Here is a 27,804-nt window from a genome sequence, read left to right on the forward strand (position 1 = left end):
CAAGGGAAAAAGTAGGACAAAACCATAGTAGGAGACCTAAGCAGAATAGATAGAAGCAATATGTCTGATAGAGAATTTAAGGTAGTGATCAAGATACTCACAGGACTTGAGAAAAGAGTGTAGGGTATCAGTGAGACCATTAATAAAGAGACAAAAAAAGAAAACCCAACCAGAGATGAAGAACACAATACATGAAATTTAAAATATACTTGGTGGAATAAATAGGAGGCTAGAGGAAGCAGAGAAACAAAATAATGACCTGGAAGACAGTATAATAGAAACTAACCAAGTTGAGCCCGTGAGAGAAATATTTATGCAAAATGAGAATAAATTTAGATTTAGGGAACTCAGTAACTCCATCAAGTATAATAAAACTCACATAGGATCTCAGAAGAAGAAAAGAGAAAAGAGGGCCAAAACTTTATTTGAAGAATAGCTGAAAACTTCCCTAATGTGGGGAAGGAAACATAGCCAGATCCAAGAGGCACAGAGGTCCCCCAACAAAATCAACCCAAGGAGGTCCACACCAAGACACATAGTGATTAAAATGCCAAAAAGTAGTGATAAAAATTTTTTTGAAGGAGCAAGAAGAAAGCCTGTTACATACAAAGGAAACCACATAAGGCTACCAGCAGAATTTTAGCAGAAACTTTGTAGACCAGAAGGGAGTGGCATGATATATTCAAAGTGCTGAAAGGGAAAAATTTGCAAGAATACTAAGAATACTCTATCCAGCAAGGGTACCATTCAGTATAGAAGGAGAGATAGAGTTTCCCCAACAAACAAAAGCTAAAGGAGTTCATGTCCACTAAACCAGCCCTATAAGAAATGTTAAAGGGGACTCTGAGTGGAACAAAAGGACTATAGGTAAGAGTAAGAAAAGTAGGAAGCCCAAAAGCAGTAAAAATAAGTGTGTCTGTAAAAATAAGTCAGAAGATTCACAAAAGGATGTAAAATATGACACTAGATATGTAAAATGTGGGGGCAAGGAAAGGAGTAAAGAATGGGTTCAAACTTAAGTGACCATCAACTTAATGTAGACTGCTGTATGCAGAAGATGTTATATGCAACCCTAATGGTAACCACAAATTAAAACCAGTAACAGATATGCAAAGAATAAAGAAAAAGGGATCCAACTATGTCACCAAAGAAAGCCAACAAACCATAAAAGAGGTCAAGACAAGGGTCAAAGAAAAACTAGGAAAACCACCACAAAATAAATAATAAAATGGCAATAAAAACATATCTATCAGTAATTACTTTGAATGTAAATGGACTGAATGTTCTAATCAAAAGACATAAAGTGGGACACCTGGGTGACTCAGCAGTTGAGTGTCTGCCTTCTGGGATCTGGGATTGAGGCCCACATTGGGCTCCTTGCAGAGAGCCTGCTTCTACCTCTGCCTGTGTCTCTACCTCTCTCTGTGTAGGTCTCTCATGAATGAATGAATGAATCAATGAATCAATGAATCAATGAATCAATGAATAAATACGTTTTTAAAATATATATATTATATCAGTATATATATATATATATATATATATATATATATATATATATATATAAAGTGTATAGAGTGAATTAAAAAATGAAACCCGGGCAGCCCGGTGGCTCAGCGGTTTAGCACCACCTTCAGCCCAGGGTGTGATCCTGGAGATATGGAATCGAATCCATATCAGGCCCCCTGCATGGAGCCTGCTTCTCCCTCTGCCTGTGTCTCTGCCTCTCTCTCTCTCTCTCTCTCATGAATAAATAAATTTTTAAAAATCTTTTTTAAAAAATGAAACCCACCTATGTGCTGCCTACAAGAGACTCATTTCAGAACCAAAGACATTTGCAGATTGAAAGTGAGGAGTTGAAGAAATATTTATCATGCAAATAGATGTCAAAAGAAAGCCAGGGTCCCGTACCTATATCAGACAAAATAAACCGTAATATAATAAGAGACAAAGAAAGACACTATATAATAATAAAGAGGATAACCCAACAAGAAGATAAAAGAATTGTAAGTATTTATGCACTCAACATTGGAGCACCCAAATACATAAAACAGTTAATAACGAACATAAAGGAAACAATCAACAGTTATACAATAGAGTGGGGGACTTTAACACCCCACTTACATTAATGGATAGATCATCCAAACACAAAATCAACAAGGAAACAGTGGCTTTGAATGACACCCTGGACCAGATGGATTTAACCAATATATTTAGAACATTCCATCCTAAAACAGAATATACATTCTTTTCAAGTGTACATGGAACATTCTCCGGAATAGATCATATATTAGGCCACAAAACAAGTCTTAACAAATTCAAGATTAAATGAACACAAATACTTGGAGGTTAAACAACATGCTACTAAACAATGAATGGTTCAACCAGGAAATCAAGAAGAAATAAACACATAGAAAAATAAAAATTAAAAGAATGGTACAAAATCTTTTGGATGCAACATGAGCAATTCCAAGAGGGCAATTTATATCAGTATAGGCCTACCTCAAAAGCATGAAAAATCTCAAATAAATAACCTAACCTTACCTCTAAAGGAGCTAGAATAAAAAGAAAAAAAACAAAACCCAAAACCTGCGGGGGGGAAAAAAAGGAAATACAGAAGATTAAAGCAGAGATAAGTAATACAGAAACTAAAACAAACAAAACAAAAAAGCCCTAATAGAACAGATGAATGAAACCAGGAGCTAGTTTTTTTGTTTTAAAGATCAACAAAATTGATAAACCTCTAGCCAGACTCATCAACAAAGAGATTGAGAAAGAACTCAAAATCCTAGACAAAACATGAGAAATAATGACACCATAGAGATACAAAGGACTATAAGAGAATATTGTGAAAAGTTATACTAACAAATTAGACAACCTACCGAAACTGAATCAGTAAGAAATAGAACATTTGAACAGACTGATTACTAGTAATGAAATTGAATTGGTAATCAAAAAACTTCCAACAAGCAGAAGTCCAGAACTGGAGAACTTCACAGGCAAATTCTACAACACATTTAAAGAAGAGTTAATAACAATTCTTCTCAACCTATTCCACAAAATAAAAGAGGATAGAAATTTTCCAAATTAATTCTAGGAGGCCAGTATTACCCTGATACCAAAGCCAGATAAAGACACCACAGGAAGAGAGAACTGCAGGCTGAGTATCTCTGATGAAAATATATTAAAAAATGCACAACAAAATACTAGCAAACTGAATCCAACAATACATGAAAAAGATCATCATAATCAAGTGGGATTTATTCCTGGGATGCAAGGGTAATTCAATATTTGCAAATCAATCAGTGTGATACGCTGCATCAAGAAGAGAAAGGATAAAAACCATATGATCATTTCAATAGATACAGAAAAAGCATTTGACTAAAGTACAACATCCATTCATGATAAAAACTCTCAACAAAGTAGGTCTAGAGGGAACATACCACAACATAATAAAGGCCCTATATGAAAAACCCACAACAAATACTGTACTCAATAAGAAAAACTGAGAGCTTTCCCCCTCAAGTCAGGAACATGACAAGGATTTTACTCTCATCACTTGTAAACAACATAGTGCTAGAATTCTAGCCACAGCAACCAGACAACAAAAAGAAATAAAATGCATCCAAATTGATAAGGAAGAAGTAAAATGTTCACTATGTACAGATGACATGATATTATATAGACAGAACCCTAAAGACTCTATCACAAAACTACTGGAGCTGATAAATGAACTCAGTAAAGTCACAGGATACAAAATCAATGTACAGAAATCTCTTGCATTTCTATACACTAAAAGCAGCAGAAAGAGAAATTAAGAAAATAATCCCATTTACAATTACAGCAGAAAGAATAAAATACCTAGGAATAAGTTTAATCAAAGAGATGAGATGCCTGTTTTTTTTAAAAAAACTATAGAATATTGATGAAAAAAATTAAAGACAACACAAAGAAACGGAAAGACATTCCACACTCATGGATTAGAAGAAAAAATTCTGTTAAAATATCTATACTACCCAAAGCAATCTACAGATTTAATGCAGTCCTATCAAAATATCCACAGCATTTTTCACAGAACTGGGACAATCTTAAAATTTGTGTGGAACCATAAAAGACACCGAACAGCTGAAGCAATCCCAAAAAAGAAAAACAAAACTGGGGGTATCATAATTCCAGACTTCAAGTTATCTTACAAAGCTATAGTAATCCAAACAGTATGGTACTGGCACAAAAATATACACATAGAGCAATGGAACAGAATAGAATACTCAGAAATAAACTTACAAATATGGTCAGTTAAATTTCAACAAAGCAGGTAGGACTATCCAGTGAGAAAAAGACAGTCTGTTCAACAAAGTATTCAGAAAACTGGACAGCTACGTGCAAAAGAATGAAACTGGACAACCTTCTTACACCATACACAAAAATAAACTCAAAATGGATTAGAAACCTAATTAGAAGACCTGAAACCATAAAAATCCTAGAAGAAAGCACAGGCAGTAATTTCTCTGACACCAGTCAAAGCAACTATTTTCTAGATAGGTCTTGTGAGGCAAGAGAAACAAAGGCAAAAATAAACTATTGAGTCTACATCAAAATTAAAATCTGCACAGAAAAGGAAACAATCAATAAAATTAAAAGACAACCTATGGAATAGGAGAACATATTTGCAAAGACATATCTGATAAAGGGTTAGTATCCAAAATATATAAAATATATAGAGAACTCAACAACCTGAAAACACGATCTAATTTAGAAATGGGCAGAAGACTTGAACAGACATCTCTCCAAGGAAGACACACAGATGGCCAACAGACACACACACACACACACACACACACACACACACACAACATGCTCATAATCACTTATCATCAGGGAAATGCAAATCAAAATGACAATGAGATATTGCCTCGCACCTGTCAGAATGGCTAAAATCAAAAACACAAGAAACAAATGTTGACAAGGATGTGGAGAAAGAGGAACCCTTTTGCACTGTTGGTGGGAATGCAATCTGGTACAGCTCCTATGAAAAACATTATGGAAGATCCTCAAAAAATTAAAAATAGAAATACCCTATCATCTACTAATTCCACTACTGGATATTTACCTGAAGAAAATGTGAACACTAATTTGAAAAGATATATGCACCTCTATGTTTACTGCAACTTTACTTACAATAGCCAAGTTATAGAAAGAACTTATTAAGTATCTATAAATAGATAAATGGATAAAGAAAATGTAGTGTGTGTGTATGTGTGTGTGTATATGTGTGTGTATATATATATATATATATATATGCAATAGAGTATTATTCGCTATTAAAAATAATGTGATCTTGCCATTTATGACAACACAGATGGGCCTAGAGAGTATTATGCTAACTGAAATATGTCAGAAAAAGACAAATACCATATAATTTCACTTATATCTGGAATCTAAAAACAAAACAAAAACAGAATCACAGAGAACTAATGGTTGTCAAAGGGGAGGGGGACGTAGGGAATGGGGAAAATAGTTGAAGTGGATTAAGAGGCACAAACTTCCAATTTTAAAATACTAAAGTCATGAGGTTGAATGGTACAGTATAGCAAACATAGTCCATAATATTGGAATAACTTTATACAGTGATAGATGGTAGGTACACTTATCATGGTGAGCTTTTCATAATCTACATAATTGTTGAATCACTGTTATTCACCTGAACCTAATATGTCACCTACAATTAAAAATAAAATTAAAATAAAAGTTTGCTATATTTCCAAGAAAAAAGCCCCAAGATTGAAATGTAGTTAAAAGTTATTCCAGGGAATCCCTGGGTGGTTCAGTGGTTTAGCGCCTGCCTTTGGCCCAGGGCATGATCCTGGAGTCCCGGGATCGAGTCCCACGTTGGGTTCCCAGCATGGAGCCTGCTTCTCCCTCCTCCTGTGTCTCTGCCTCTCTCTCTCTGTCTATCATAAATAAATAAAATAAATAAATCTTTTAAAAAAAGTTATTCCAGATTATTAGTGCTTCCCAGGGCAAAAGCAAAATATGTCCTTTTCGAGGAATGAACTTCCAACCTAGGCCACAAAGAGCTCCCAGAGACAAAGTTTCAAAGAAAGTTAAAAATCAGAAATAACAAAACACATGAGAAGCAACCACTTTGAGCAAAGATCAACAGAATAATAGACTGTAAACTCATCCCACAAATGCTATATATTAGCAACTGATCAGTTATTAAATATGTTTAAATATGTCAAAATAAAAAACTTAAAAAGGCTAATGAAAGGATTATTTTTTTACAAGCTATTAGGGGCACCTGGGTGGTGCAGTCAGCTAAGTGTCAGCTCAGGTCATAATCTCAGAGTCATGAGGTTGAACCTCAAGTTGGGCTCTGCACTCAGCATGGAGTCCGCTTAAGACTCTCTCTCCCTCTGTCCCTCCCCCATACTCATTCACTCTGTCTTAAATAAATCTTTTTTTAAAAAGTAATTATCAAAATTGGACAAGTCAATGTGAAAGAGAACCAAACAGAACTTCTAGAAATGAAAAAAAAAAAATATATATATATATATATAATATATAATTAGAAACCTCAATGGATCAGACACAGCTAAAGAAAGAATTTGTGACCTGGAAGTTGGCACTGAAGAAATTACCCAGAAGGCAATGTAGAGACAAGAGTGCCTAAAATAAGAAAGCGAACTAAAAGAGATTTTTCTAAGAAAATCTAACATATAGCTAACTGAAATTCTAGCAGGAAAAGATAAGGAAAATGGAGACAAGGCAAATTTAAAGATATAATAAATGGGAATTTTCTAGAATTGATGAAAGATATGACTTCTCAGATTAAGTTCACAGGCTCCCAAATATGATAAATAACAATAAATCTATACCTACACACGTTATAATAAAACTTAAGAACACTGAAGACAAAGAAATGACCGAAAGCAGAGAGAAAAGGTAGATTACCTGTAAAGGAACAACAGCGTGAAAGCTATCTTCCCTCAGAAGCAATAGCCAAAATATATTGAAATGAAATCTTCAAAATTTAGGAAAAAAATGTCATATGTTACCCAGGGAAAAAAGCTGTTTTCAAAAAAATGAGACTCTTAACTACAGGAAACAAACTGAGGGTTGCTGGAAGGGAGGTGGGGATAGGGTAGCTTGGTGATGAGCATTAAGGAGGGCACTTGATGTAGAGTGCTGGGTGTTATATACAACTGATGAACTACTAAATTCTACCTCTGAAACTGATAATACATTATATGTTAATTAAATTGAATTCAAATTAAGAAAAATTTTTAAATGAGAAAATGAAGTCATTTTAAGCAAACATAAATTGAGAGAGTTTACTTCTAACAGATCCTTACTAAAAGATATCTTTAAAGGATGTATTCCAGGAACAAGAAAACTGAACCCAAAAGAAAGATTTGAAATGTAGCAGAAAATGATGAGGAAAGGTCACATGGTGGGTTGAATAAAACTAATAAAACCATGCCAGTCTAGTCAACTAATATGTGACAAAGGAGGCAAGAATATACAATGGGGAAAGATGGTCTCATCAACAAATGGTGTTGGGGAAATTTGACAGCAACATGCATAAGAATGAAACTGGACCACTTTCTTACACCATACACAAAAATAAACTCAAAATGGATTAAAGGCCTAAATGTAAGACCTGAAACCATAAAAATCTTACAAGAGAACATAAGCAGTAATTTCTTTGACATTGGCCATAGCAATATTTTTCTAGATATGTCTCCTAAGATAAGGGAAACAAAAATAAACTAGGGGTATTACATCAAAATAAAGAGTTTGTACAGTGAAAAAAAACACCAAAAAAAAAAAAACACAAAAAAACAAAAAGGCAACCTACTGAATGGGAGAAGATATTTGAAAACAATATATTGGATAGGGTGTTAAAATCTAAAATATATAAAGAACTTATACAACTCAACCAAAAAAAATCAGATAACTCAGTTAAAAACAGGCAGAGGACCTGAATAGAACATTTTTCTAAAGATGACATGTAGATGGACAACAGACACATGATAAGATACCCAACATCAGTAATCTTCAGGGAAATGCAAATTAAATACATATTTTTCCAAAGGAAACAAAAACACTAATTTGAAGATCTATACACCTCAATGTTTATTGCAGCATTATTTATAATAACCAAGATATGGAAACAACTCAAATGTCCATCGACATGAATGGATAAAGAAGTGAGTGTGTATATATATACGTATATACAATGGAATATTAGCCATGAAAAAGAATGAGATCTTGCCATTTGTGACAGCATGGATAGGCCTAGAGGGTATTAGGCTAGGTGCCATAAGTCAGACTGAGAAAGCCAAATATCATATGATTTCACTTATGTGGAATGTGAAAAACATAACCAATGAATAAACAAAAAGCAGAATCATACCTGTAAATACAGAGGACAAGTTCATGGTTGCCAGAAGGAAGGGACAGAGGATAGGCAAAATGAACAAAGGAGAATGGGAGATACAGGCTTCCAGTTATGGAATGAATAAATCATGGGAATAAAATGTACAGTATAGGAAATATAGTCAGTGATACTGTAATAGCACTATATGGTGACACATGGTAACTACACTTGGGAGCATAGCCTAATGCACAGAGATGCTGAGTCACTATCTTGTATACCTGAAACAATATAACATTGTATGAACTATACTCAAAATTTTTAATAAAATAAAATAACTTATAATTAAAAAGATCACCATGATGGGTAGATTGAAGCAATAATTATTCTGTATGTTAGTAAATTGAACACCAATAAAAAATAAATTAAAAAAAAACAATCACAATAATGTCTAAATTATTGATTTAAGAAATTAAGATAGAATCCCAGACAACTATAACACTTAAGTCAGGAAGAGTGTGATTCAAGTCAAAGTATCCTCTTAAGTCTTGTATCATTTAGTATACAAGCTAAGTGCAGTAAGTCAGACTCAGAAAGCCTGTATTGTTTCTATTTCAGTTAAATACACATGGCAAATTTTTTAGGCTAGCCACTAAAATAATAAAACAGAGTGTATAGCCTCCCTACTAGTAATTGGGGGAAAAAATGAAATGAGAGAGAATAGAAACCTTCATCCAAAAGAAATCATACCTGTGGAAGGGTGGATAAAGAACCAGAAAAAGCAGAATAATAAAAAGTTGAAAATAAGTTGGGAGAAGTGGATCCAAGTATATTGATGAACGCATTCAATATAAATTGACTTTATCCATTTAAAAGACAAAGATTGCCAAACTAGATAGCCCAACAACATCTTGCTATATGCTATTTATAAGAGACACTCTAAATTTATGGAAACAAAGAATGATTTAAAGAGTGGAAATAATTAGGGGCACCTGAGTGGCTCAATCAGTTAGGCATCCTCATGGTGGTGAGTTCAAATCCCACATTGGGGGACACCTGGGTGGCTCAGTGGTTGAATGTCTTCCTTCGGCTCAGGGCATGATCCCAGGGCCCTGGGAAGAGGTCCCACATCAGGTTTCCCATGGGGAGCCTGCTTCTCCCTCTGCCTGTCTCTGCCTCTCTCTGTGTGTCTCTCATGAATAAACAAATAAAATCTTTTTTAAAAATCCCACATTGGAGTGGTTTAAAAAGTGGAAACAATTACACACACTAGACTAATACTAATTAAAAGAAAGCTGGGGTAACTATTTTAATATCTGACAAAACAGACTTCAAGGCAAAAAGCATTACTATAGAAAGTCTTTACATATTGAGGAGACTAAAGCTACTAGGAAAATACATTTTTAATCTAAATGTTCTTTTATGCATAACATTATAAAATTGACAGGATTACAAGGACTTGATAAATCTTCCATCCAGTGTTAGATTTTTAACATATATCTGTTAATAACACATTAAGAAAAAAATTCATAAGGATAGAGGAGATTTGGAGAATATAATTAACCAGTCATACCAAAACTAGAGTATTCTTTCTTTTCAACCGTATATGGATGGATCACTTACAAAATCTATGTCCATAAAGTGTGTCTCAACAAATTATTATAAAGACCAAACTCTCTGGCCATGGTACAATAAAAAAAAAAAATCTAACAAAGCCTCTCTGTATATTTGGAGACAGAAATGTAATAACTCAGGAATCACTCATACTGAAAAGAGTATTTTATGTACTCTAATTCTCTGAAGAACGGTTACATTAATAAAGTATAATATATATAGTATCTGTGTTTGTTAGAACATCCCAGTTTTTCTACCATTCAGGGAGTTGAGTTTATTCTGCTCTGTCTTGATACTTCAGAACTCTTCGAATACTATTTTATTGTTTTCTAAAAATAATCTCTCCAAAAGCACATTTGGAAGCTAAATTCAAAAACAAGTGAAAGAGTCACAAAATAATCCTGAGAAAATTTGCTAAATAGCATCCTATTTCAAAATCATGCCTATTACTTTATAACAAGTTAAACTAATGATGAACAATTTGTAGAACTATAGAAACATGAAAGAAACAATTTCATGGAAGAATAAAATTTCAGCAATAGAAAATTTTCATGTAGCTAGCTGAAATTAGTTTAATAAAGAGCAAAAGAGAAAAACCAGGGGTTTTGAGAAAGAAATTATCTTTAACTACTTAGCAACAATGACTGAAATTACTATTTAACTATAGGGATATTTGAATGGAACTGTTAAGTTTTGAGGGTTGAGTGTTTTAAAAATAAAGTAGGGGATAGAAATAGCAGAAGAGGTTCTCAAATCTTTTATTTGAAAATGTCATAAAATTGAAATAAATGATATAAGCTTACAAAATAGAAAGAACTATGTTTTATCTTATTTCCATACCCAAAGAGTGCTAAAGACTCAAACAATAATAGAACTAACAAGGAGATTTGGTAAGATGACTCTATTTAAGAAAATCTGTAAGGCAACAGCTTTTCCTTTTACTGGCAATAATCAGTTGGTAACACACACACACACACACACACACACACACACACCCAATGTTTATTGAAACTTTAATACAGGGGCTCCTGGGTGGCTCAGTCTGTTAAGCATCTGCCTTTGGCTCAGGTCATGATCCCAGAGTTCTGGGATGGAGCCTTCATCAGGCTTTGCTCAGCAGGGAGTCTGCTTCTCCCCCCGGCCTGCTGCTCCCCACCTACCTGCTTGTGCTCGCTCTGTCAAATATATAAATAAAATCTTTTTTTAAAAAACCTTTAATACAAATAGGAAAAAGGTGGCTTATAACTATATATCTACAGAGGAATGGTTGAATAAGTTATGAGTCTTATGTGGATTTTTTAAATGAGTTATATCAATATGTACTGACATAGATGCTCATATGTTTGAGTGAGACATGTATCATATAGAGAAATGTTTAGAAACTAAAAGGATAATAGAAAAGATCAATGAAACTAAGTTGTTTTTTAAGAGATAAACGGAATTGACAAACCTTTAGCTAGACTCACAAGCAAAGAAAGGACTCAAAATCAGAAATGAGAGACGAGTTTTTACAACTGATACTACAGAAATACAAAGGATCATGAGACTACTATAAAAAATTATACACCAATAATTGTACAACTTAGAAGAAATTGGTAAATTTCTAGAAATATGCAACCTAACAAAACTGAATCATGAAGAAAATAAAATCTTAACAAACTGGTTATTAGTAAGGAGATTGAATCAGTAACCAAAAAGTCCCCAACAAACAAAGTCCAGGACCAGATGGCTTCACTGGTGAATTCTATCACACATTTAAAGGAAAATTACTACCAATCCTTCTCAAACTCTTCTCAAAAACAGAAGAGGAGGGAACACTTCCAGGCTTATTTTACAAAACCAGTGTTACCTCGATGCTAAAACCTCCTTGTGACAAGGATGCCACAAGAAAATTGCAACAACATCCCTAACGAACATAGATACAAAAATCCTCAACAAAATATTTACAAAGTGAATTCAACAGTACATTAAAAGGATCATATGGGGACACCTGGGTGGCTCAGCGGTTAAGAGCTTGCCTTTGGCCCAGGAGACCCGGGATCGAGTCCCACGTCAGGCTCCCTGCATGGAGCCTGCTTCTCCCTCTGCCTGTGTCTCTGCCTCTCTCTCTGTATCTCTCATGAATAAATAAATAAAATCTTTAAAAAAAAATAAAAGGATCATATGCCATGTTCACGTGGGATTTATTCCAAGGATGCAAGAATGGTTCCACATTCACAAATCAATCTGTGATTTGCCACATTAACAAAATGAAGGATAATAATCATATAATCATCTCAATAGATGCAGAAAAAGCATTTGACAAAATTCCACATCCATTCATGATAAAAATTCTCAACAGAGTGGGTACAGAGAGAACATATCTCTACATAATAAAGGCTCTATATGACAAGCCCACATACCCGATGGTGGGAAGCAGAAAGCTTTTTTATCTAAGATAATATATAAAAATGTGTTGCATTTCTATACACCAAGAAACAAACTATCAGAAAGAAATTAAGAAAATAATCCCATGTACAATCACATCAAAAAGAATAAATACCAAGGAATAAACTTAACCAAGGAGGTGAAAAACCCGTACACTTAAAATTACAAGACATTGCTGAAAGAAACTGAAGATAACAAACAAATGGAAAGATATTCTGTGTTCATGGATTAGAAGAATTGATATTGTTAAAATGTCTATACTACCCAAAGTAATCTACAGATTCAGTGCAATCTCTATTGAGATTCCAATGGTAGTTTTCACAGAATAAGGGGATGGAAGAAATTGGCTTCCAGTTATGAAATAAGTCATGGGAATAAAAAGACACAGCAGAAGGAACATAGTCAATGATGTTGTAATGAAGATGTATTAAAACAAATGGTAGTTACATTGTAGTGAACATAGCATAATAAATAAACTTGTTGAATCACTATTTTGTACAATTGAAACTAATATAACATTTTAGTCAATTATATGCAAATGAAAATAGATAAAATAAAGACATTGCCCAGAAAAAAAAAATAGAACAGAGGATCCAAAGATTTGTAAATTTGTATGCAACCACACAAGACCTTGAATAGCCAAAGCAATTTTGACAAGGAAGAATAAGCTGGAGGCACCATGCTCCCTGATTTCAAACTGTATTACAAAATTCCAGTAGTTAAAACAGTACGGTATTAAAAAAAAAAAAAAACAGTATGGTATTGGCATAAAAACAGACACATGTTAATGGAACAGAGAGCCTAGAAATAAAGCCACACAAATATGGCCAATTAACTTATGACAAAGGAGCCTAGAATATAGATTCTTCAATAAATGGCATTGGGAAAACTGGACAGCCACATGCAAAAGAATGAAAGTGGACCACTATCTTACAACATTTACAAACACTAACTCAAAATGGGTTAGAGAATTCAACATAAGACCCGAAACCATTGTATACATAAACCACATCTTCTTTATCTATGTATACAATGGAATATTACTCAGCCATTAGAAACGACAAATACCCACCATTTGCTTCGAGGTGGATGGAACTGGAGGGTATTATGCTGAGTGAAAAGAGTCAGTCGGAGAAGGACAAACATTTTATGGTCTCATTCATTTGGGAAATATAAAAAATAGTGAAAGGGAATAAAGGGGAAAGGAGAAAAAATGAGTGGGAAATATCAGAAAGGGAGACAGAACATGAGAGACTCCTAACTCTGGGAAACGAACTAGGGGTGGTGGAAGGGGAGGTGGGCGGGGGGTGGGAGTGACTGGGTGATGGTCACTGACGGGGGCACTTGATGGGATGAGCACTGGGTGTTATTTTATATGTTGGCAAATTGAGCACCAATAAAAAATAAATTTATTAAAAAAAAAAGACCCAAAACCATAAAAGTCCTACAAGAAAACATAGGCAGTGATCTCTTTCATATTGATCTCAGTGATTGTGTTTTTGGGTTTGACAGAAAAAGCAAAGGCAAAATAAAATAACAACAACAAAAAAATAAGTGGGACTTCATCAAAATAAAAAGCTGCACAACAAAGGAAACCATCCACACAATGAAAAGGCAACCTACCGACTGGGGGGAAATATTTGCTAGGGGTTAATATCAAATATATAAAGAACTCTTGAAACTGAATGGGGGGAAAAAAGGAAAAAAATACAATCTAATTTTAAAATGCACAGATCTAAATAGACACTTTTCCAAAGAAGACACTCTCAGATGGCTAACAGACACATGAAAAGGTACACAACATCAGTAATCATCAACCAAAACCACAATAAGATACTACCAAACAGTCAGAATAGAATGGCTAGTATCAGAATGACAAGAAATAAATCCTGGCAAGGACATGGAGAAAAGTGAACCTATATGCACTGCTGCTAAGAATGTAAATTGGTTCAGCCATTGAACAGCATGAGAATTCTTTAAAAATTAAAAGTGGAAATGCTGTATGATCCAGTGAGTCTACTTCTGGTCATTTGTCTAAAGAAAATGACAAAGCTAACTTGAAAGATATGTGCATCCCTATGTTCACTGCAGCATTATTTACAATAGCCAAGATACGAGAACAACTTACACGTCTATCAATAGATAAATGAATAAAGAAGATATGGTGTATATATATTTATACAGCGCAGCATTATTTGGCTATAAAAAAGAATGAAATCTTGCCACTTACAACAACGTAGATGGACTTTGAGAACACTATGCTAAGTGAAATACCATATGATCTTACTTGTATGTTGAATCTTTATTAAAGAAAAAAAAAAACAAGCTCATAGATCCAGAAATGGCCAGAAATAAGGGGTTGGGGTGGGGGGACAGAGTGGGTGAAGGTGGTCAAAAGGTACCAAAAAATGAGCTATATCCATATATATTGACAAAAATACTCATGATTTATGTTTGAATGAAAAAAAAAAAAAGTAGCCAGAAATCTCACTTTCATTAACAGAGAAAGAATAAGAGAGCTCTTCCTGTTTGTGTGTGTGAGCATGAAAAACTATTAATAAATTTTACTTTAAGATATATTCTATCTGGGATGCCTGGGTGGCTCAGCAGTTGAGCATCTGCCTTCAGCTGAGGGCGTAATCCTGGAGTCCCTGGATCGAGTCCCACGTCAGGCTCCCTGAGTGGAGCCTGCTTCTCCCTCTGCCTGTGTCTGCGTCTCTCATGAATAAATAAATAAAATCTTTAAATATATATATATATATTCTATCTACTCAAATCCACATAATACCAATGTCAGTGCCAAAATAAAATAGCCAACAAAAATTAAAAGCAAAAAAAGAAACCCAAAGCATAAAAAAGTAGGAAAAAAGTAAAGCAGAATTACATCATCTCAAAAATTAGTAATGCAAAAGAAATTAGCAAGCCATAAAAAGTCTTCTCCTCAATAATGCCAGATGCTAAAAAACAGAATTTTTTTAATTTTAAGAAGAAAGCATTATAATGTTAGTAATGTGACAATTAAAAAATCTTGGCAAAAACAAAAAAATGAGTGTTTTAGTGGGTAATGTCTAAAATCCAATTTTTAAAAAATGAAAACAGAATGGACATAGTGCAAAAAAAAATTATTGAGCTAGAAAACAGACTCAGAGACCTAAGAAGTCCAATGCCAGCTGAAGGTTATAAATATAAAAGATCACAGGCAATGATGTACCACATCAGGGCTGGCCAGAGTGGTTCTGACGCTTCCTCTCCTCCCCCACCCCCCACCAGGACCTCTCCCAAGACACTCATCACTATCCTAAGCTGGCGATCTTTTCCTCTCAGCCAGGAGAAGGCTTCAGAAGTTTCCTTAACCTAGCACTTTGGGCAGCCTCTACCAAACTACCAAAATTGTGATTGCAAAATAAAATGAAAACAACTTGTCATTTCTTCGGTAGGAGAGGATCCAAGATAAGAATTCACAGTCTAAAAATGGAAAAGGCACACATGGTCTCTTCAACTTGAACAATCAAGAGGAAGACATTCAAATATAGGCTTATTAAATCCCAGACATTGAGAATTAAAGAACGATGGCCATAAGCAACTAAAGAGAAGAGAAAGAGCACACTCAGGCCTTCACAGACGAGAAGAGCCTGAGCTCATTCTAACCAGATGCAGGAAAGAATTCTTAAATCCACAGAACCTGCAGAAATTCTCCAGTGGACAATCTCATCTTCAAAGAATTAACCAAGACATATTTGACCTGGATAAGCTACAACTACTGAAAAACAAAAGAAATAAGCTACTTAGGGGACTAGTCACATAAATTTTAAATTTTCTTGTATAGTAGTCCTTTAAAATAAAGGAAAAAGACATTTTAAACATATTTCAGAGTATCAATTCTACCAATCCTGAATGAGTTGTGGAGAGTAGAATTAGGTGAATCCAGCAGCAGATAACATTCAGAAATGCAAAAGTTGTCCTAACAGATAAAAATTTAGAACGATGAAATGATTAGACTGTGTTTGCCTTTAAGTGTTACGGGGACATGCCAGTGCGTGCAGGAACAACTGATTTCAAAACGTACCATTTTTAAAGTACCACTCAGAAAAAAGAAAAATCATTTAAACTACTGTTACCCAAAGCTTTTTTATTCCCTAGATGTTTTACTTCCTACTTTTTGAAAGTGTTCTTCTAGGCTGAGACCTGGAAGTGGCCACACTGTGAAGGGCTAGGACCCAGTGCACACACGTGGAAGTAGTGAGATCTCCTGTCTTCCACCTAGCTTGCACAGCTGTAGAATGCCATCAGCTCTAAGACACTCTGATTTCAGGGATGTTAATATATGGGAAAGAAAGTAAAGAAACAATGCCCTCGAATTCATGAAACAGGACACATCGAATAAGCTACATTCTAGGTGGATTTAAAAGGAAAGAAGGTGGGGCACCTGGGTGGTTCAGTGGTTGGGCATCTGCTTTTGGCCCAGGTCCTGGGATCAAGTCCTGCCTCAGGTTTCCCACAGGGAGCCTGCTTCTCCCTCTGCCTATGTCTCTGCCCCTCTCTCTGTCTCTCTCATGAATAGATAAAATCTTTAAAAAATAAAAATAAAAAGAGGTGCTTAGAAGAGATAAATGTGATTAAGCATGACACATACTACAGAAATGTGCATACTACAGAAATGTGCAAAAGGGTTTGAATAAAGACCCCTGCCCACAGGAGGCACACAGCCCCCCTAGTCATGGCTCAGAGTACACTTAGAGAAGGCACACTTGAAAAGAAGGAAAAATCTGGAATGGTGGAAAAGGGTTCAATGATGACAGGCTGGGTTACATACCTCACTTCCCTGCTCCTGGGAGCTTATCGTGTGGGGATACAAGACACAGTCACAAGTTTTCACAGTACTGCTGCCACTAGTGCCACCATCACATGAGGGGAGAGCAGTGTCCCTCACAGAGCAGGTGCTCAGTATACACTTGTGGGGACAGGGGATGTGTGAGTGCAGGTGTACTGAGTAGATGCATGAGCACAGGTGTGCGTGTGAGCGAATGAACGAGCGAGGAAGCACGTGAGTTGGGGGTGTCTGTGGCTAGAGATAACAGCCACTGTCTTTCCCCCTTGGCATCCCAGAGAAACTTGAGAGCGAGAAACTGAACGTTGCTGAAGTCACCCAGTCAGAGATTGCTCAGAAGCAAAAGCTGCAGACCGTCCTGGAGAAAATCAATGAAACCCTGAAGCTTCCTCCCAGGAGCATCAAGTGGAACGTGGACTGTGAGTTTTACAAAGAAGGATGGGGGCTATGGTCCCCAGCCCGGGATTTCCCCCAAGAAGCCATCCAGGAAGCTGGCAGGCCCGGGGCAGGGGAGGGGTGCAGACCCATTTATTGTTGAGCAAGACGTGCCCTTCCTTAGAGGACTTCTCTGCATGGCTGGGAAATAACCCAATCCGGTGTGCCTTTCTGTGCAGGGCGGTTTGTAGCAAGCTCATATGAGATTGGGAAGAGGAGGAGACTCCTCTGAGCTACTTCTGAGCCCCAGCACAGCTTTGGAAGCAGCTGTGTGATCAACTCATAGAGGCTTCAGGAGGTGGGGATCCCTACATGCAGGCAGCTGAGGAGCAGGGGAGCAGGAGCTTGGCTCTGTCCTGAAGCCCATGCCCTCCCTCTCAGCCCCTCGTTTTCCAGAAGGAGCCAAGATCTGGCTGAGGTTGCAGGCCCTGGAGCAGCATTTTCACATTCAGATTTCACAGCTAGTGTAGCTCCTGAATCTGGGGAAGTATCAACTGTCCATTCTGCTGCTGCCTTAAGGGCCCGCCAGTCTAATCTGGACAGGATGAGTCTGTAACAGAATCAGCATTAAATCAGCAGATTGAGGGATCCCAATGGCAACACCAGATTTCTCAGAAGGGGCCCAAAGTTGTTTTGTTCTTTGTAAATGATGAAAATAAGAATTCAGATTAATAAGATGATTTAGATTGCGTTCTCTGCTTTTAAGTATTAAGGGGTTAAGTATTAGGCCTTCTTGCTCCCAGTTTATACAACTTACAATGGACAACTTTCCTCCCTACCAAAAACAAAAAACAAAACAAAACAAAAAAATGCCTTTCCAACTTGGGAAAGAAAAGGAAATCTTTACCCCTTAACTTAGAGGCTCAGTAGCTGCCAGACACAACCTCTTCGGCAAGTTTCTAGCATCTGACAGCAGAGGCAAGACACCAGGTGTCTCCTACAGCATAATCACATCTTCGTGCGCACCACACACAGTGCCTAACAGGTCATCCTCTGCCTGACAGAGAGAAACACCCAAGAGCAGGAGGAGGAGAGGCCAAGACCTGGGCCCTGGATGTTGCCCCCAGTGCAGGGGCTTGGGGTGGGAAGCGCTTGATTATGTATGTAGGAGCTGCATCTACAGTTTGGAAATCCACCACAGTCATGAGCATTGAGGTCTTCTGATAAAGACGCCTGCTTAGTTTCATTTCATCCTATTTCCTACTCCCTGAATATGGACCATCTCTATATACTCCTCCAAACAAAACACCTTTTCACTTACCAGAGAACACAGCTTGGGAAAGACTGAGATAGAAGAATGGAACTTTTTAAGATTTATTTATGGGATCCTGGGTGGCTCAGTTGGTTAAGCCTTCAGCATGGGTCATGATCCCAGGGTCCCTGAATCAGGCTTCCTGCTCAGTGGGGAATCGGTTTCTCCCTTTGCCCCTGCCCCTCACTCATGTTCTCTCTCTCTCTTGCTCACTCTGCTCTCTCAAATTAAAAAAATCTTTTAAAAAAGATTTTTAGGATTAATTTATTTCAGGATTGATTGGTTTCAGAGATTGAGAGCAAGAGCAAGTGGAAGTGCACACATGAGTGGGGAGGAGAGGTAAAGGGAGAGAATCTCCAGCCCCAATGTGAGGCTCAGTCTCATGACCATGACCTGAGCTGAAACCAAGAGTCAGACGCTTAACCAACTGAACCATGCAGGAGCCACAGAAGAATGGAACTTTTTAAAGACACTTCAGGACCATTGTCTTCAGGGGCTTTTAATGATTTGTTTGGTTCATATTTACCTTCATTTTTATAGGGAAATATATATGAGTACAACAATCCCCTGTATTACTGTTCTCATCTAGCTATTTCCATTTTTTGCCCACTACTGTCCATATCCATGCATATTTTTACTTGATGAGTCACATTCTGGTGTTTTACTTTCTCTTAATATTAGATCATATTTTCTATATTCCCGTGTGATCTTTGTACTTACTTTTGACAGCTGCTTCTATTTCATGGGGGAGATAATCCCATAGTAAATTTAAACCCTATGTTGACGTTGATCCTTTTAAGATATTTGCTCGCCTATGGCTACCATCAGATGGGGCCAAGCCGAATGTCTTATGTTGTGTCTTTTTTTGCTTCTCTCAAATTATTCCCGTCAGATGGATTTCCAGAAGGGAGATGAATTACTGGGTCAGAGGGATAATTATCTCCGTGGCTAGCTCCCTGCGATGCCTGTTTGCAACCAGCAGTGGTTTCTTCCATAATGAATATGGTGGGCCCAGCTCTTGGTGGGGGAAGTTCAATCCCTCCTGTTCTCCTCTGCCTGTTTGACATTGTATCGTCTTTCCAGTCAGGATTAAGGTGGCAGCGGCAGCCCTGAGTTACGAAGGCTCTTCATGTAGGGCTCTAGAGGGTTCTTCCTTAATAACGATTTTCGTTATTAAGAATTTACAAAGATAAAAGAAATTTAAATATTAGCATCTAACATATTTATGGTTATGCTGTATGCTTTGTACTATTCTAAGCAGTTTACATATTTTGATCCTCACTCAACCATCTGAGGTAAGCATTCTGTTATCCCCATTTTGCAGATGGGAAAAGAGAGGCAGAGGGAGGTTAAGAAACTAATCTACATAGGCTTCATGAGGCTGAGTATTATTGTCTCTTCACTATTGAATCCCCAGGATCTAGAAGAGTGACTGGCACTTACTAAGCACAGTAATATTTGCTAAAGGAGTATCATTGTCCAAGGTCACACAGGTGTAAGTGGTAGAGCCGGGAGTGAGAGCCAGAGAGTCTGGCCATGGAGCCTGTGCACTAAGCTGCCCACCCAGAGACAGGGACTTACCAACCGGTGGTGTGCTCCATCAAGTCATGCTTGTATTTGTGTGTAAGAAATAGATAAATAATTGTGTGTATATGTACTTATGAAAATGTATTTTATTTTTACAAAGATGAGATCAGTCTGTATATATTTAGAAGATGTACATCTTTACAGATCATTAGTCTGTCACTTTTAACATTATGTAATAGGACCTTGTATGAATGTATCATAAGCTATTTAATTAATGATGGATTTTGAGACTGTCCCCCCCCGCCCCGCCCTCCCCGCCACTATCATCAGTATAGCCCGATGAGTTCTCTCTGCTTGTAGCCACATTTCTTTAGGATAAATACCTAGGAGTAGTATTTTAGGGCCAAAGTATATGTACATTTCTAAGGTCATAATGCATATTGTCAAATCGCCTCCAAAAAAATCACACCAATTTCTATTTCCATCACAACTCCTATTCGGAGGACTATTTCTAACTCGGCAGCTCCTTTGACACTGTTTTTCCACTCTTGGTACAGTGACTAAGTGCCCAGTTTATACAGTAGAGCCTTGGCCTTGCTCTAAATCTGCACATTGCTGTCCTGACTTGAGCGCAAAAGCACAGTGGCTCTAGATTTTGTCTAGCATCAGGCAAAATGCTAGAGCGTCCTGGAGACACTCAGATGTGGCAGTGAGAAAGGTACCCAAATATCCAAAGGTTGTTAGGATTTATCTTAATGGAGAAAGACGACATATCTTTATCCTACAGAAAACTTTGAAATAGGAAACAATCATATTTTCATTTTTTTTAACATTCCTTTCCGAGTCCCGGCCACAAGCACATGTTTGTATGTGTGTGTATATACACTTACATATGTACATATGTATTTCTATATGTATATCCATAAATGTATATGTTCACATTATTTCTATTGTTTCTGTTTAACATTATGTTATTAATATTTATAGCTACATTGTTTCAACAGAGATTTTCAGTGCATGGAAACTATTCCATTATGTGGACATACCATGATTTATTAAAGCAGCGATTATTAAACCATGCTTGACCCAACCTAATGATTTGCCAGGAGGAACTCAGGCATCACTGAGGAGAGAAGCAGCTGTGGGTGGGCTGCAGTTAGGACTTGGAGACCAGAGCACTTGTACTTTTTTCATCTGTTTCGCCTAATGGCTCTTAAAGAGTTTCTCTGCTTAATAAAACAAAAATTAAAAAAAAAAATTTTTTTGAAAACCACTGGTCTAAACTACCCTCTGGTTACTAGACAGTGTTTTCCAGATTTTTTTAAATGATAATATATTACATGATAATTAACATCTTTGCACATGTAGCATGTGTGTGAGAGGAAGAGAGAGGGTGAGGGAAACTGTAATTACTTCTTCTGAAAAAATTCCCCGGAGGACAGAGCACTCATCAAAAGAGACTGGCATCTGAATGGTGCTTATAAAATAGCTCTGTGTTGCTTAGTGAGACTGTGAAGTACAATGTCACCAGGACTTAAGAACAATCTTTTCGGCCACACCTGCTCTAGCATTATGTTTTGTCATTAAAAAGGAGAGAGTTAGCAAATGTCCTTACAATCCGCAGTGACTGGATCCATGGTATGGCCATTGGGATCAGAAGAGCAAACCCAATTATGCATCTGCCTGGCAGCAAGCACACCCCGTCAGCCTCCTTTTCGGAGATTGTAACTGTGGGGTAAAACTTTGGATGATGCCCAAAAGCCCAGAACTGAAACTGTCTTCTGGAAGGCTGAGTTAGGAGCAGATCATCTCTGTTTGTTGGTGTGGGGAGCTGCTGCTCATAGTCAGTCAGTGGAAAACCTTCTTTGAAAAAGCAGTGATAACAAGTAACTCTAATGAATTCCCAAGGAATGTCTGAGTCATTTCCTTTTCTTGGTGATTTCTTAAAGCTTCTGTTGAAACAGATTCATCAATCCCAGGGCAGACCAAAGGACACCCTAATAATGGGCCCAGTTTGTACTAAGTACACAAAATGAGCATTTTTTTGTTCTTTCCTTAAATGCCTCCCTGTAAAAGGAGCCCATGAGGCTGGTAGAGCTGTGAAGGCAGGTAAAGTATCTGGTGAATCTTTCCTTTTGTGAGAGAGAAGAGAAGGTTGGCATGATTTAATCACCTAGGTGCCAGGTATTGTATTTTCTTATAAATCATAATAAAAAATATCAACTGTTCCTAAGCATCTGCTATGTACTAGAAGCTTTGCCTATATTATCTCTGAATATTCGTACAACTCATATTTCTGCATAGGTACTATTATTCCCATTTGTGAGGATGAGCAGATTGAGGCTCAAAGTCCTTGAGTGGCCTACCCAAGGTCATGAAGCAGGAAACAAATACAGAGCTTGTCAAGTGAGACCCATTACGTCACAGTGTTTTTCTACTCTCTCTCCTCTCTACTGCGAAACGACAACTCATTGGTTGCCCACCCTTCCCTATTACAAGTGGTTTAACATCTAGCATGCTGCTCAATAGCTGTAGAAGCTAGTTGGGTCATAAACATCCTCTCCCAGCTATTCCCCAAGGGGCACTGCCTACACTGACCATATACAGTACTCAAAAGAGCAACAAAACCCTTCAGATGCGTCATGCCTTCCTCAAGGGACTGTAAGCCCTGAACAAAGGAAAAGATCCAGTGTTCCTGACTCAGTGTGCATTTATGGAAGACATGTTTTGCATAGAGCCTTGGGACATGGGTAGCAGTGATAACCCAGAGAATTCTCAGTCAAGTGGGAAGGGAAAGAGGATGCAGAGCAGACATACTCATGGTTGTTAGAATAGAATGAACAAAAACATGGGGGTGGCAGAGGGCTGATCTGATCTTAAAATTCAGCAGTTATCCGGGTCCCAACTGGAAACTTGAATTAGAGTGGAGAGGCACTATATTGGAAATCCAACAATAACATGTTCCAAGAAGCAGCTCCATGGGACTTAGCCAAGAATGAGGCGGCCTAAGGGGGAGGCCTGTGAGACCCTTAGTGGAAAGGGGGGGTGGATGATAAAAGGTACATTGGGTATGGTACTGCTACATTTTTAATATCTGCTTATATTTGCCTGGAAGAAGATTCTCTAATTTTTAAATCATCTTTTATTTCAGCTGTTCATGCCAAGAGCCTGGTAGCCATCTTGCATCTGCTAGTTGCTCTGTCCCAGTATTTCCGGGCACCAATCCGACTCCCAGATCATGTCTCCATCCAAGTGGTTGTGGTCCAGGTAAGATGGCACTACAAACATCTGTGCCCTTAAAGAGGTATAGAGGCCGAGTTCATATGGGAACTAAGGCAGCCTGGGTAGCTTCTTACAAGCAGAGTGGAATCAATGCTGAGTGTTCTTGGTGTGCTCTATGTTGGAAAGCATGTTAGTGCACTATCTGATACATGTGGGCAGCAAACAGTTACATGTGCAAAGGGTGGAAGAGCAAATACTTGAATATGGGCTAGCCTTGTGGGGGGGGCACGCATCTGGGCTTTATGTGTTTTTATCAGGAGGTGTCTGTGTACTGTATATTTGAGGGTGTGAGGTGTATATGTTTGTGAAGTGTGTGCAATAGAATCACAAGAAAGGTATATCCCTGGGTGTATATCCTGCAAGCCATGGAAAATCATTTTTTGTTCATAAACAAACGAGGCACAGATATTGGGGAGAGGCAGATACCCATGCATGTGTGCATGTGTGTTTGAGAGAGCCCCTGACTGGCTGTGCCTGTATTCAGGGCACTGCTGCTTTTCACCTGCCCAGAGAAGTAAGGCTGGGATCTCAGGTCATCTTTTCCAGATTGTTGGATGGAATTTCCATTCACATATGGCTGTGTAATTTCCACAATGAGGGTGTGCTCTCTCCCTGTGACTCTCTCACTCTGCTCCTAACCCCATTACATACTCAAATTCAATTTCATTTTCCAACTTTATGCCCATTTAGGAAAGGTCAGCATTCTGTTTACTTGTTTCTGTTCTTTTCAAGTAAACATGCTGCAAGGGAGAACGCCCTAATGAGCAGCTCTCTGGTTAGCCAGGGCTCTGGACAAGAAAACAATATGGCGGCCCTGCCATCCCTTGGTGAGGATGAGTCTTGAGGGCTGGTAGGCTTTGCCTGACCCCACCAGGCCAAGTCTCCAGGACAAAAGCTAAGCTTTCAGGGATCAGATGTTAGTGGAGGGAAAGAGGATGTGAGGTGCTCCTCAGCTGCTTGGCCATGCCCTGGTGATAAAGTATTTCTTCCACACCTTCTGGGTGAGTACCTAACTTGCTAAACATCAAGGAGATATAATAGGAATGGTCACCTTGGCCCTGCCTGCCAGGAGGCAAGACCATACCTAAGGAGCAGAGAGAGAGAGGGTGACCAGAGGGCCAGGGTAGGTGCGAACGTGTGTGGTTCAGATGCTAAGTGCAGATACAAGGAACTAACTGGCCTCACGTATTGAGCATTCAACTGTGGCAAGCATTTATGTCTGCTGTGGATATGTGACTAGACCAGAGCATCCTGGTACAAGCATCTTACCAGTTAATCCAAACCATCTTTATTGTGTTATTTTCACCAGTATATAATGTTTACATTCATTTCTTCATATATTCTAAAACTCTGATTCAAGATTATGGGGTGGAATCTTCTCGAAACATTGATCACTGTAAGCCCACATCTCATGCCTTATTTTGAGCTCAGGTACAGGCCATCAGTGGAGAGTTTTGTTAGCATGAAGGTAAAAAGAAGACAAAGTACACAGAATGGCACCTATGCATGTCAGGTCTTATGGAATATTTTGCTTTGTCAACTTAAATAGGCGCAGAAGCAGTACTCAGAATTAGCCAAAAGACACTGACTGAACCACAGATTTCTTGAGGCAAGAAATAATAGATCGAGGTGAATCCAGATGCTGGGTGAGGGGTTATTTAACCCAGATTTCCTTTCCATTCTATACAAAAGTATTGAATTCTGCTTGAAGTTGAAGATGAGTTTTTATGTCTATAAAGAGCCTCACAAGACAAGGACACGAATTCCATTAGCCCCATGTGAAAATTATACATATGTTGAAGCTGCATTGGGAAAAAGTCTTGATTTATCCTTATTGGATCCCTTTTAAATGATATCTCTATTTTTCTTTTTTACTTCCTTTTCTGCTTTGATGATCTGCTCTTCCTAATCTACTGCAGATGTACTCTTGGCGTTTATCCAGCTCCACCTTTCCTTCCATAAAAGTATTTTGCAAGGACACTAGTTTCTGTGGCTATTGGGAATAGAAGAGAAGGTTCTGGAAGTTTGGGCAGGAGGGCAAGAAGGCAGGTTCCAGCTGAAACACTCATGCGTGGAAGCTCCCTCTTGATATTCTTCTCCACCTTTGTAGAAGATGAACTTGCCCTGACTACTGCTTGCCATCCCCGGACTACTGTCCTCTAGGTGTCTGGAAGCTGGCTGTAGAGCCTGATGAAATGAATCTCCCTCCCCACATGGATCAGAAGGTCTTCCTGAGCCCTAACATTCCTTCACTGGCTCCCCTACCCACACAAGGAGGTTTAAACTCCAAACTGGCACCCAGTTGACTCTCCCCTGACTGATGGCAGCCACTGTCCCTCCACACAGTCTCCCAGACACATCTGTGCTCTCCTGACTCTGCCTTTGCACTCAGGCCATCCCTTCTGCTGGAATGCCCTCTCCTCTGTGTTTTGTTAAGTCCCACCTCAAGGATGCCCTCCCCTTGGAAGAGTTCCCTCCCTGACCATCCTAACTGAACGTGCTGGCTCCTGTCCTGCATTCAGCACTTCCTGTCTGCATGGGATGACCACATAATTGATTACACTTGACGCTTTTGAGGGTGGAGGGGGATCCTACTGTGATACTGAGCTGCGCCATCCGGCGTAAACCCAGACTGTCTCTTGGCCATCTTTCTCACATACCTGTTTCATCTACCCCATTTTACTCTGTGTTCCTCAAGGTCAGAAGTCATGTCAGATGTTGCATAGCATTTGCACTCAGTCCAACATAGGTTCTTGTACAGAGAACACACTGATTCATGAAATAAATTGATGGGAGGAGGTAGACAGATGATGGATGGACAGACAAATGGATGGATGAGAGGGTGGGTAGGCAGATGGGTAAGTGTGCGGGCTCCCAAAGGACTCATTACCGTTTTCTCAGAGAGTTAAGCCAGTTACCTGAGGACTGCCTGCTTACAGAAAACCTTCCTCATTTATCCATTAAAAATAAAAACAAAAACTCTCCCTCTGTTTAAATTCTCCACATCGACCTCCGTCCTCCACCCCAGCCCCGCTGTTAAAAGTGTTTCTCGGCTCTCCTCTGTGGCCCCAGCTGGAGGGCAGACACACCCTGGCCTTCATTTCCATTTGGTTTACTGTGGATTACTCCAGGAGGCAAACAGTTTGCTTCCAGCAAAATGTCTTCCAATAAAGAAAGAAAAGATTCACCATCCCAGAAACAGCCAACTTGTTTGGAATAAACACTAATTGCACTTAAGTATGAATGGTATGGTCCAATCCCAGGAAATCGGGGACCTCGTTTTGCTTCTGGCACTATCTCCTCTCTGCTTTCGTTTCTTAAACACCAGTAACTTTCTCAATAGCAGGAATGCTAATCAGTTTTTTTTTTTGTATTTTTCTAAAGCATATTTTTTTTTCTCCTCCTCCCCACCCGCCTCCCCACCCCCGTTTCAGAAACGAGAAGGAATCCTCCAGTCTCGGCAAATCCAAGAGGAAATAACTGGTAACACAGAGTATGTCAACACCATTGTTGCCAGCGATTCTGTAATGGAACACAGATGTTTCTCCGAAATTCATCCATTTGCTGATATTTAGTTTTCATTTATTGGGATTGCAAGAGGGATTAGACTTCAGCCAATGATTATAGTTTAGCCTTTTCCATGCATTCAAAACATGCCTCTCAATGCTTAAGATACAAACTTGGGTGGGGAAGTGGGGAGAGGGAATTAGCAGTGATTGAAAAATTCTAATTTTGTGGCACTCCAGGAAAAAAAGTGTGCCCAAAAAAGCCAACCAGCATGAAATCGTCATGCCATAAACATGGGGTTGAATTTAAAGTGTGAACCTTCAAAAGGACATTTTTCTTCTTTTTCTGAATCTGATTTATTTGGTCACGTGCCATGACCCAGAAAGCCCTTTCCTGCCTCAGAGTGGTGGGCTGGTGTTTTGTGTTTTTCCATTTCTGTGAAGCAACCGGGATCTCAGAACATGTTAAGAGGTTTGCCATGGGGCAGCGAAGTTTGTTCTTAGGTAGAGAAAGCAGGTCGCTGGGGTCTTGAGATCATGGGGCAGGCCTGAG

General features: G+C 38.3%; 1 protein-coding gene across 3 annotated transcripts in view; it reads left to right on the forward strand.

The window, feature by feature from the left end:
• Positions 1-27,804, forward strand: part of PARVA (parvin alpha) — a 167,392-nt gene that overhangs the window by 120,818 nt on the left and 18,770 nt on the right. For all 3 annotated transcript variants that reach the window (XM_038569056.1, XM_038569054.1, XM_038569055.1), the window contains exons 5-7: positions 17,528-17,668; positions 23,615-23,730; positions 27,180-27,238. In XM_038569056.1, the coding sequence (XP_038424984.1) occupies positions 17,528-17,668; positions 23,615-23,730; positions 27,180-27,238 (316 nt within the window). The remainder of the gene's footprint in view (positions 1-17,527; positions 17,669-23,614; positions 23,731-27,179; positions 27,239-27,804) is intronic.

Source organism: Canis lupus, chromosome 21 (genome assembly GCF_011100685.1).
Source record: "Canis lupus familiaris isolate Mischka breed German Shepherd chromosome 21, alternate assembly UU_Cfam_GSD_1.0, whole genome shotgun sequence".
In the NCBI taxonomy this organism is placed as follows: Eukaryota; Metazoa; Chordata; class Mammalia; order Carnivora; family Canidae; genus Canis; species Canis lupus.